Raw genomic sequence first — 12,503 nt, 5'->3', positions numbered from 1 at the left:
AGGTCTACAAAGCAGACATTTGTCGCTACTTCCTCTAATCATGCACAGATTATTGCTCTACATGAAGCCGTGCGTGAATGCATATGGCTAAGGTTTGTAATTAGACATATTTAAGGAATTTGTGGTTTGAAGTCTACCACAGATAAACCTACATGCATATATAAGGAAAATGCAGCTTATATCAAACAAATGAAGTTAGGTTTCATCAAAGGCAATAACACCAAGCATATATCGCTTAAGTTCTTTCATTATCAGCAATAACATACACTTCTAAAGATTGAAGTGACTCAAATCCGATTAGAGGATAATGTAGCGGACTTATTTACTAAGTCGTTTCCTAAATCCACTTTCGAGAAACATGTAAAGAGTATCAGATTGAGAAAGTTATCCGAACTCCCATGATTGTAGCAATCAGGGGGAGATGTCGACATCAGGGGGGGGCATGATGTCTACATGTTCGATCTTGAAGAGTGAAGGATGTGTTGTACTCTTTTTCTCCTCCACGAGCTTGTTCTTGTCCCACAGAGTTTTTCACTCGAGCAAGGTTTTTAACGAGGAAACGGATGAAGCGTCACCACCAAGTTTGAGCGGCACAAGGGGGAGTGTTGAAGGATATTGATATTTGTGTGCCTTATCAAACTAGGATTAGTTCTATGATTGTAATAGGAGAGAAGGTTCTAGAATTCCTAGTCCTATTCGGAATAGTTTTCCTTGTATAATTAGAATATGTACTTTGCAATCCCTATATATAGGGCTCCTATTATCAATAGTGGAATACATACAAGTCTCTCATCAATCTCTCTCAATTATCTCATATCCTAAAACAAAAATGAGTTCAAAAATGCGAATATATAAAATAACTAATACTTTCAAGTCTTTCTTTTACTTTATTTCATTTCTGAAATGTGACAAAACATAAAGAAAAGGATATGACACCCAAGTATAATGCAATCAGGCACCTGAATTACAATAAACTATATTAAAGTTTTTTTTTTCTTTTTCAAATATACAGGTATTGAAGTTTTGTACGCGTATGATACTCGTTTTAACCAACTATGGCTTTTAGGTTTTCAGTTTATTTAAAAAAAAAACAAAATTCAACTTTTTGTATTCTAATTTTGTATAAAACGGACAACGTATAAAACCTGTATAAAAATGTTGAACTCAATATTACGCAAATAAAACTAAGTCTATAATTACAATACGCGGTACTGAAGTTTTTTTTTCAAATATATGCATACTTAAGTTGTATACGCGTATAATATGCATTTTAACTAACTATGATTATATATTTTATAACATAATTATACATGGAAAATCTATGGTGTGTATTCACCCATCCATACATAAATGGTTAATACTTGAGGAAAAAACTTAGGTCTAATGCTTACTATAGACTTGTTTGTGCAAACTCGCCTCTTATATGTTTATATTCGACAATCTAAATATATGATCTAATCATACAAAAATTAAATTAACCTTAAAAAATTATCTCTGCAAAATTTCAATTGCATCAAATAAATAAACAGTTTGGTGAAAGTTAACATGACCAACTGTCCATTTGTTTTGCTTGATACAATTAAATGAGTTTTGAATGGTTACATCATAGATTTAGACCGCCGAATGTATGCAAATAAGAGATAGTGTTAATGTTTAGATCCGTGGGGATCTAATTAACGATAAGTAAAAGAGAGAGAGAGCGACACAAGCGAAGTATAGTGGTTCACCTCCCGCCTTAGCGGGAGACTACGTCCACTTGAATGTGTACTAGTGTGTCGAGCCTTGCGGCTTAACAAGATTACAAGAGATGCAATGGGATGGTTGTGGAATGAATTGGATTAGGTTTAAGTGGGAGGAGGCATTCCTTTTATAGGTGAAGGAAGCCATCTCCTTTACATGGTTTTCGATGTGGGACAAGCAAACAACTATTCTAGTGTAGAAATGCCTAGTTGCGGAGGCAACTTGGCAAGGCTGGAAAGGTGGCTTCCCAGCGGCGGATTTGCGACTTCCGGATACCGTAGCGTAGCTTGAACATAGGGCTACAAGATGCAAGTAGCGGTTGGGCCTCACCATGGCTTGTGGGTGTCCCAAAGAGGGTGTTAATTATGCTTGGTGAGATAGCAAACTAGTCATGCTAGTAGAGGTATCTACAGATAGTTTGGAGTTTGGACACACAAGTCCATGTCAGTATGGACCCAAGTATTTTCCCTAACATTTTATTGAATCTGGAGTTCTAAATCACACTGTAAAACTGCAAAACATTCAAAAACCATTTCAAAATATTGAAAACCGAACAAAAACCGCCGAAAATCAGTTCAAATTAAGAAACTACTAATAAGATGAAAAAAAATGATGACAAAATTAACAATAAGGATGAGCATAATGTAGTAGAGTTAACTGGTCACTATAATATCAAAATTTCACCTTTCCCTTCTGGTCTTGATGAAAGGGGGAATATCAAAGGAGGAGTTGGAAGCAAGGTACTGTATGGTCTCGCCTATCAGCGGCAAACCCATTGAACCAGGTGGAAGTTTGCCATTGCATCTGGGATTTCTCCACCTATACACCCAGTGTGTAATGCCTACAGCAACTAATGCTACAATGCACAAACCCAACATTTTGCAAACTATATGATCAATTCAGGACTCGATCGCAGGAGGGGGATATATATATGTATATATATGGAGCTGCTAAAACAGAGTTTGAGATTGCTAAAACAGAGACCCAGTTGGATTATTATATAACTTGATGATAAACGTTCTTTACTAAACAATAGGATTGTCTATTATAAAAAAAATTTCTTGTGCGAGCCAAGCCTTAAGATATAGGAGTTATACAAACACGAGTTTGATCGCTATCTAATTTCCAGCGACTTAAGATTTGTTTGGTTGCACCAATATCAAGTGGAAAGTCAGCCCTAATATTTAACCATATAGCACGATGGAAACCCATCGATATTTAATATCCAGACGTACCCAGTTGGATTACTCAAGGATTGAAAGCCAAAACTTTTATTTATTATAAAATTCTTCTCTCGTACGAGCCAAGCCACCTTAAGTTGATTCTAAGGACCATAGATCCGTTTTAATGTTTTCTTACAGGCTGGGAGGTGATTGGTCTGCCGTAGGGACACGTGGTGCGGGTGCCCCACGCAAGTTTCTCTCTTGCGTGGAAAGTGGAAAGTCAGCCCTAATATGTAACCAAATGATGGAAACTCATTGATAATCCTAGAAAATAACTTCACCAATTCACCATTCACCCCAGTGGAGTTTGTACCACTATACTTAATTTCTCTCTTGTAATTCCTCAAAATGATACCAGCATGGCAGCATTACCTCCTGATCTCCATTCCCCATGCCATTAGTATGTAATTGCCAATCCATTTCTTTATCTAGTAAACCAGCATTCAGTTATCTTTCAGCGATTTTTGAATTACTTTACAAGGGTGTTTATCGTTTAAATATTTATTTATCATTTCTAATCTCAGGCTTGCAGCAGTATTTTATCCAAAAAAAAAATTGTTGGATGAATATAGTCAGAGAAGATCTAGTATCAACTAAGGTATTCAAAGGGCACAGAATTGATGTAGATATTGACAAGAGATGTAAGTCGTGGATTAGTAGTATCATTTATTTCAAAATTCAAATAAACTATTTCATGCTAAGCATAAACATTATCATTGTGTCACTCAAGTATTTAAGTTGCATAGTACTGTTGCCAACATACTTGTTTGAACTTTCAAACTTAGGAATTCAACAATAAAATATTTAGCTCTAGTACTCCTATCTGTACTCCGACGTACTGCTGAGCTCCAGAGACAGCTCCCCCACTGAGCAGGGGGTGGGTCTAGTAGTACATGCTGTGCAACCCATGATAACATGTCCGGATCAAGTATCTGGACTTATATGCTGTCTACTGTTACTTGTGTCTTTCTTCAGTAGCCGAATGTGAAAACCCCCTGGAAATTGTATCCAAGGATTTCGGAATATATTTCCTCCTTTGATTACCTCCCACCTGAAAGTGTGGATGTCAAAAATGTTAATTAGTCTGTCCCTCAGCTTCTTTCTCTCGCTCTACTATTGTATTTGCAGGACACTCTTACCTGTACTTTGTAACGAAGCAATGAAGAAATACAGCCATCTGCACCTTGCCAAACGCTGCTCCTACGCAGGATCTCAAGCCACCACCAAAAGCCATGAAATCTTTCGATGCACCACTCTCCTTTCCCTGTTTATTATATGCATTGTTTACAGATAAGGGTTAGGGCGCGCAATCTGAATTTGTTTATGGGTTTACAAGTATATAGTCACTATATATGCCCATATGCTATATGCCAACCCAGGTACTGTACCTCCCATCTCCATGGATTGAAGGCCATAGGATCTTCATATTTTTCTGGGTTCAAGTGTTGGACTTGGGGACAAACCATAACTGACCAGCCTTCTGGAATTGTATATCCTGCACTCACTCCCAAACCAATTGGTTATATATCATTTTAAATTTATTAGGATGATTGAGTTTTTGGAAACTATACAGTACTTACCTTTGAATTGTACTTCTTTTATTGCCTTGCGAAACATTCCTGGAACATGATTTGTCAGTCTAACCGTTTCATTGATGACCTGCAAGTTCAAATGTTCAATTATTTCGAAAAACAACGTTATATATCAGAACAAAAATGCATTGTAATTCTAATGCTAGGTGCTGTACATTTTGGATACCGCCTGAAAATACTTTATGTGCATGGCAACTAATGAGATATATGTTCACTCAATAATAAACTTCATTAAATGATAAGGCAAAAATTTCTTAAACAAAAAAAAAAAAAAATTGTGGCAATAGTTGTAACATGCATAAGGTGGTACACCGAAAAGTGATACACTTAGCATGCATTAATCTTTCTTTAAGCACTTGAATTGTTTAAAGTGCAAGACTCGATCACCTGCAATGTGAATGTCATGGACTTGTATTCTTCCCATGTAAGCCCTGAATTAGCATTCTCCCTTTGCTTTACAATCATCTCATGTTCTTGCTGTCATGAGCATAAAATGGAAATAGAATTAAAAACATTTTTCGGTTCTGAAATTTATAGCAATTAGCATGGTTTGCAGAAGAGTTCAGACCGTACCAGCAATTGCTTTAGCACCAGAGGATGGTCTGAAACAAACTTGACGAGTAGGGTCATAGCTGTGGAAGTTGTATCAAAGCTCGCAAAGAGTAGCAAAAACATTAAGTCAAAAGAAATTTCCTCCGTTAAGACTGTTCCTTCTTTCTTAAGTTCTTCAAGCACGTGATCAAAAAAATCGATAGGTTGCTCTCGGGACATTGCACGCCTTTCCTGTAGCATGTATTTTAGTGTTCTCATTACCCTTTTCCTACCCTGCACAGAAATTGTCGAATTTCAGGATCAAGAGAAGAGTTTCTCTGGAAGGTATTTAAAATATCGACGTGCATTTGCACTAATAGGAATATATGCTGGATAACATCAACTGCACTTTTTGATTATTAAAAAAAAAGTTGACCACAAATATTAAAAGCCGAGATTGCATATTAGGTGCTGCGTCACTTGCACTGCCGTTGCATAGAAGAATTTTCGATGTTTCTCACATATATTATGTTTCTCAAAATCTAACTTTTAGTATTATTGATTATTACATTTTTTGAACAATGTTCGCTCATGTTCTAACAAAGTTCATTTTGAACCAATCTATACTGACAGTCTAACATAGAGTAATTGATCATTTCAAAAAAAAAAAACATAGATTAATTGATTTTAAGTTCTAATTATTAGTGTAGTTGTATAATTTGAATTGATAACATCAATAAATAATTTAATAAAAAAACATGTAGAATATAACATAGTGGGTATCTTTTTTTTTTTTGAGTAAAATGAGGTCAGTCCTTTATTGAAATTGAAAGAATATAACATAGTGGGTAACTGGGTATCTTATCATAAGGTTTAGCAAATATGGACATGACACGGGTTAAATAAATGGGGAACATAATATGTAGGGTGGGTTGGCCCGTTGACTTTAATGGATATTAGTAGGGCCCACCCACTATGTGTATGGAGAGAAGTTAAATATAATGGAAAAACTTCTTCGAACAACTACCACATTTTCTACTTTTTTTATTCTTTTGTTTTTTATTTTACAATTTACCATATTATCCCTATTGATTAATTATATTTCATAATTTTTTAATAAATAAAGGTTAAATCGGTAAAAAATTTCAGTTTTGGAGAGTAAGCTCTCTTATCATAATAGTATAGATATAGATTAGCCTGCAAAACACATGCTCTGTATGTGAGAAAATTTTTCATATAAAAAAGTAGTAAAAATTATTCAAAAATAAAAATTCGGAAGTTATATGATAGTAGACAGTTATTAGAATGATCCACTTCCTGCATATATTGGGTAGTTACATATAGAGAAAGTGGATTGTATTGTCCTATTTTCCCATTTTTATCTAATTTTTTCTTGTTTTAGTACTTTGACGATTATGTCATTGAAAAATAAAAGTTAGGTTTTGTTTTTTAATATTTCAAGGTTATTTTGGTACATTTTATTAGTTTTGGCTAACAACGTCTATTCTCTCTATCTTTTTTTTAATTTATTTTTAATTTAAAAAACATATTCTCTTAATAATAACATAGATAATATTGGTTAAACCCAAATTCACTCACAATTTTATTGTGCTAGACGGCCTTTGGTTCAAATGTTCAATCATTTTAATTTGTCGTGTGAGAGACTGGTGCAACCCACCAAAAATTCGGGAGTTGACTCGATCAGTTGACTGGATTGGGTGGTTGACCCGTAAAATTGCCAATACCTACCTATAATTATTAACGCCTGATTTAATAAAAAGAAGTATAATATTAACAACTTTAGCTTAAGGAATGGATTTCTATATTTTGACTACTTTTCGATCACATATTCACATCTTAACTGTTCAGTTTTTAGGTATATATGAGTAGATCACTTCTGCAAATTTTCAGCCAAATTTATGATCGTTAAGGCATCTAAAACTGCAATTTACACGAACGGTTCAGGTTGGACAGATTCGGTTCGTTCGTGTAAATTGCAGTTTTAGATGCCTTAACGATCATCAATTTGGCTGAAAATTTGCAGAGATGATCTATACATTAGGACCTAAAAACAGAACGGTTAAGATAATATGTGATCGAAAAGTGATCAAAATATGGAAATCTGTACCATAAACTAAGTTAAGGACCTCCTTAACATAGAAGGACTGTATATATATAATATATATAAAATATATATATATATATATATATATATATATATTTTTTTTTTTCCTTCAAAAATTTACTAACATGCTCTATTACCCTCAGTGGTCAGTACACATATTTTGTTTTGTTATATTGGAGGAGAATCCAACCCCTAACCAAATTCCCAATTATAACCCCAAAGTCTTCCCTCAGGAAAGTTTACTCACACCAATCTCCAATAGACACTTTCTGTTCTTATTGAAAAAAAAAAAAAAGTCTTTATTGAGAAATCCAGAATTTGTCAAGGGTTAAAGGGTTAGCCCAAGTGGTGAGGGGTTGGTAATTGAGTTATAATTAGCTTAGATCAGGGGTTTGACTTCCCTCTCAAAAGTAAACTTGCAAACTTATTGATAAACTTTTTTAGAGTTTTGAAATTATAAGAAATTTCTCCTAAAGTTTAAAATTTGTGAAAAGCTGTTTTTGGACTAGCCATTGCAAGTTCAAATTGTCAGACCAGTTTTTCTTTTACTCTATCTAAAAGCCAGTTGATATGTGCATGAGGCTAGTTTATGATAATGGTGCTAACGGTTTATGCATGTGTACCTGTAAACATTTGTGAAAAGCTGTTCCGGGGATCGGCAATGGGAGGGAGAACATTCCCCGAGCGAATGCATCGAAGCTTGTCCTTAAGTTGTCTGAGGACTTACTTGAATCATAACTTATGAGTATCTTTGCAGTGAGTGCAAATACCATCTGCAAATTAATCAGATCACTTCAAATAAGCCATTCATAGTAACAAACCAGAAACAAAAAAATAAATTGACCCCCAATATACTTCTGAAGTTGCTTCTTTCAATTCTGTAGTGTCTTGACACGACCATTGCTCTAATCTTGTGCGAGTCGATTGCTCGATTTCAGGGAGCATATTTTTGAGGCTTTCAGGGCCAATGAGGTTAAGCATCATGCTCTTGAGGTATTTGTAAACCGACACATGAATGTTTCCCAACTGTTTTTCACCAAAAATCTTTTTGACAGAATCTGGATACCCGCTTTCAAACAATTTATCGTCTTGTTGGAAGACATACATATTCAGTTCGGGATCTGTCGATACTATGAAAGGTGCTCCCATCAATTGGCTCTTGAATATTGGTCCATACCTGCAACATGATGAGTTGAAAATACAGTAGCATTAGCATGAGATGGTTGTGGGCATGGTTCGGCTAATTTGTACATGCATCTGTATGAAAGAGGGTTTGGCTTAAAGGGGCTTGGATTCGGAATTGAAAGATAGGTCAGAAACCGAAACCTCGATCATTACCCATAACATGCATAATCACAAGAAATCTTTCTATAAGGAAGCAAAGCTAGCTGGTGAAGTTATTTTACCTTTCCATCCTTGTCTTAATGAAGGGAGGAATATCGAAGGAGGTGCTTGAAGTGAGGAACTGTATGGTCTCGCCTATCAGTGGCAAACCCATTGAACCTGGTGGAAGTTTGCCATTGCATCTGGGATTTCTCCACCTATACACCCAGTGTGTAATGCCTACAGCAACTAATGCTACAATGCACAAACCCAACATTTTGCGTACTATATGATAAATTCAAGACTTGTCAACTGGATTCAGGACTCGATCAGGAGGGAAATATATGTATATATATTGAGCTGCAGAAAACAAATATGGACTTGATCTTGGGTGAAAAAGCAGAGTTTGAGATTGCAAAAACAGAGACCCAGTTGGATTATTATATGACTTGATGATAAACGTTCTTTACCCAAACAATAGGATTGGCTATTGTAAAATTCTTTTCTTGCATGTGGACCCAAGCCTTAAGATAGAGTTTGATTGATCGGTATTTAATTGACTAATTTCCAGCGACTTAAGATTTGTTTTATTAATTGCATGATTTGCGTCAAGATATTTAATTGACCATATTTGCATGCAAGTGGAGAGTCAGGCCCGACTCATTTGACCACCCGACTCATTTGACCATATATGCATGGAAGTGGAGAGTCAGGCCCGACTCATTTGAACATATATGCATCAACATCAAGTGGAGAGTCAGGCCTAATATTTAACCATATATGCACGATGGAAACCGATCAATCATGCTAGTTTTTTTTATATTTTATTTTTTTTTAATTTATTATTATTATTTTTTTAACGGAAATAGGTCATCCATTTCATTAAATTCAACAAGCAGTACAAGAACGAAACACTCATATGGGGTCGACAGAAAGCAATCGTCCCTTAGAACAAAAAAAAACCCTATTCTAGACAAATAGCGCCCCCTATAGTCCCTAGTACATCCACCTTTTAGAAAGTCCACGCACCATTATTCTAACAAAAATCAGAAACCTCGATGCAGGCATAAAAGGTAACAACTAATGTACTGGTTTTTGGGACCCGAAATACAAAATTAAACTAAATCACGCATAGAAGGTGAAACCTCACCTTCTATCGCGCCCTCTGCAACCGGGGACGCAGACTCACCCTCCCCTACTTGCATTGTTCCATGCACATTAACAACCTCATTTGTTGATGCTTCCAGGTTGGACTCAAAACTCAAGGCCTTTCCCCGCCTCTTATACTTGCGGATCTGCTTCTCCTCTTGTTCCTCATTATTCTTAACCTTATTTTTGCTTCCCTTTGGACTCCCAATCTTCTTCTTCTTAGGTGAGACCAGTAATTTACCATTCTTGTGTTGCACAACCAAGGAAGCATTCTCTCCAACTTCCAACATCGAATCGGGGAAAGCTGAGAACTTCTTCCCAAACCTACTCAACATTGCCATAGCTTTTCGTTTCCTTCCATTTGGCCTCACCTGCGTGGAAGAGAACTCCACCTGCTCATTATTTCAGACCTCAGACATCAGTGGATTCAAAACCAATGATGCTGAAGTAGCATTTTGCTGGGTAATGAGTAGAGGAGCTTGGGGATTCACTCTCCCTACAGAAGACAAGTGCTCCAGCAACGTGGAACTCAAGAAATCAGAACTGGTCCCTGTTGCCCTACTATCGACTCCAACACGCAATGTCCCAGCACCCTGATCCGACAAGCCCGAGACATCCTCCCCACAAACGAGATCAGTACGTCCCGTGCCCAACTCCGTCTCCATCACAGAGGGCACTACATCCTTCCTCGAGGTCAAGGACAAACCGGCCATTGCCGCCACCGATGATCGTGCCAGAAGCTCTTCCTTTTCCTTGATCAAAGTTTTGTCACATCCCATAGCATCATGAATAAACAAACCACAGTCACGACAATATCCCTTGATCTTCTCATAGATGAACGTTAATTCCGGCCTCACCACCAGAGAAAATTCAACTACTTTCCATGTACGGATCCACTGACGAACATCAAACACAATCTTGATCCGCTGCTCTTCTTCTTTTCTTTTCAGGGCAGTCAAATCCATTCGAACCACTTGCCCTAGCGTCGTACCCACCAAATTGAGCGTCGTCTTATTCCTCAGAGCAAGAGGATGACCCCTCACCGCTACCCAGGTCTCCATCAAATTCAAAGCCACCGTCTCTGGCTGATCAAACTTGTCATACTCTCCCACCACAAGCATCGTGTTACGATAGAACCAAGGACCACCATGCAAAATCCGGTTATGCACAGCCTCATTCTCAAATTGAAACACAAAACGCTCACCACAAGCATCGTGTTACGATAGAACCAAGGACCCCCATGCACTCCATTTTTTGCAAACTACACTCCCATTATCATTTTAATATTTTTATTGTCATAATTACCCCGTATGACTACTCTCTTTGCATATGGTTCTCTACGTTTCATATTTTACATCTGCCTTCAACAAACATAAAGGCACAATAACCTAACATAATGAAGAAAGGGGTTGCTTAATCTTTTATATTATGCAGCTTGAGGAGGCAACCTCTGTTCTTTGACACTAAAAGACACCCAAGTTTTGATTCTTTCAGATATGGAGTACCTTGGTTACACCAATCCAATGCAATGCTCTGTAAAATCCCTAAAATTTTTGGGAATTGGAATCTCCATAGACAAATTTGAGGTATAGTTGGCTGACTCAATTTCTAGTAGCTGTGGCTTTCTTTGGCATCAGAGTGATTTTCTCGCTGGAGACCTTTGGATCCAAATAAGACGGTTCGAAGTCGTCGAAACGCTCCAGCTACCTGAAGTTGGCTCATATTCTCAGCTTCTCCACCGCGTTCGGCGTTGCTCTCTGAGTCACTTGCATCAATTCAGTAATCTGCAAAGCAAGAAGTTTCCAGCTTATTTCGCCATGGTGGGAATTTTTTGTGTGATATCAATAGCTTCATTTGGGTATTTGCATCCATGGAACTCTTCCACTTTGGCAGACAAGTACTGCCTCGGCTTTTTGCTTGCTTCCTTGGTCTTCAATCTCACCAATTTGTTCGTCTTCATGCCCATGAATATTGAGATGATGAAGCAAAGGTATAAGGTAAAGGGAATAGAACATTGATGAGATCTTGTGGTTTTTATACCCATTAATTGTGATAAGAGATGCAAATGGATGGATGGGAACACGGTTCAGAAGCAGAGGGAAAAAGAGAGAGACAAATGAGGAAGATGATAAAGAAGTTAAGGGCAAATTGGGAATTTCCATAGCTAAGGAGTGTGGTTTGTAAAAGTTGGTGTGCAAATTTCAGTCCCCTTAATTAATTGCATGATTTGCATCAAGATCAAGTGGATAGTCAGGCCTAATATTTAACCATATATGCACGATGGAAACCCATAAATTAGTGCTGTCAATTCCGATACGACCCGATAACACGACTCGAAACCCGCACGAAATAAAGCGGGTCGGCCGTGGGTCAACCCGCTATGACCCATTTAATAAATGGGTCGGCCACGGGTCAACCCTCCAACACGAAGTGAACCCGTATAACCCGATTATGCTATACTTATTCTTGAAATTTTGGACGTTGGGAGTATTTGATCATAGGATTAGATAATTTGAAATATTTTTCTTTATAATTATTGGATTTAATTATTTATGAATATATAAAATTATTTATATTCTTTGTCTTGTGGAGTTTTTAGTGAATTTAATCAATTTATGCATTATTTTTAGTTAAATGGGTCGCATTATTAACCCTTAAATGGATAATTTTGTCTAACACGACACGACCTATTTGTTAAATGGGTTAAGCGGGTTGGAAACGGGTAACCCGTTTAATAAATAGGTTGAGTTTGGGTTTAAATTTTTGACACGATTATTAAATGAGTTGGGTTTGGGTTTGTATCTTGCGATACGACAAATA

General features: G+C 36.9%; 2 protein-coding genes across 2 annotated transcripts in view; both read right to left on the bottom strand.

The window, feature by feature from the left end:
• Nucleotides 1-2,690, bottom strand: part of LOC133742303 (cytochrome P450 87A3-like) — a 48,703-nt gene extending 46,013 nt beyond the window's left edge. The window contains exon 1 of the mRNA XM_062169974.1: nt 2,425-2,690. Coding sequence (XP_062025958.1) covers nt 2,425-2,618 — 194 coding nt within the window. The 5' untranslated portion in view covers nt 2,619-2,690. The remainder of the gene's footprint in view (nt 1-2,424) is intronic.
• Nucleotides 2,691-3,605: 915 nt separating this feature from the next.
• On the bottom strand, nt 3,606-8,976 carry LOC133746417 (cytochrome P450 87A3-like). The gene is made up of 9 exons (XM_062174606.1): nt 8,618-8,976; nt 8,067-8,388; nt 7,835-7,984; nt 5,129-5,380; nt 4,943-5,032; nt 4,544-4,622; nt 4,352-4,458; nt 4,103-4,227; nt 3,606-4,014 (listed from the first exon to the last, which is right to left on the bottom strand). Exons 1-9 carry the CDS (start codon nt 8,809-8,811, stop codon nt 3,888-3,890), a joined length of 1,446 nt encoding a protein of 481 aa, XP_062030590.1. The 5' UTR covers nt 8,812-8,976; the 3' UTR covers nt 3,606-3,887.
• Between the last annotated feature and the right edge of the window lie 3,527 nt (nt 8,977-12,503).

Source organism: Rosa rugosa, chromosome 4 (genome assembly GCF_958449725.1).
Source record: "Rosa rugosa chromosome 4, drRosRugo1.1, whole genome shotgun sequence".
NCBI classification, from domain to species: Eukaryota; Viridiplantae; Streptophyta; class Magnoliopsida; order Rosales; family Rosaceae; genus Rosa; species Rosa rugosa.
This window is presented reverse-complemented; position numbering and strand designations above follow the sequence as displayed.

Excerpts from the sequence above, each read along its gene's own strand:
- LOC133746417 (XM_062174606.1), bottom strand. The coding sequence starts at position 8,811 with ATGTTGGGTTTGTGCATTGTAGCATTAGTTGCTGTAGGCATTACACAC. Across the intron at positions 5,381-7,834 it reads CTTTTCACAAATGTTTACAG|GGTAGGAAAAGGGTAATGAG; the intron begins GTACACATGCAT and ends ATTTCTGTGCAG. Across the intron at positions 4,015-4,102 it reads TGCTTCGTTACAAAGTACAG|GTGGGAGGTAATCAAAGGAG; the intron begins GTAAGAGTGTCC and ends CCACACTTTCAG.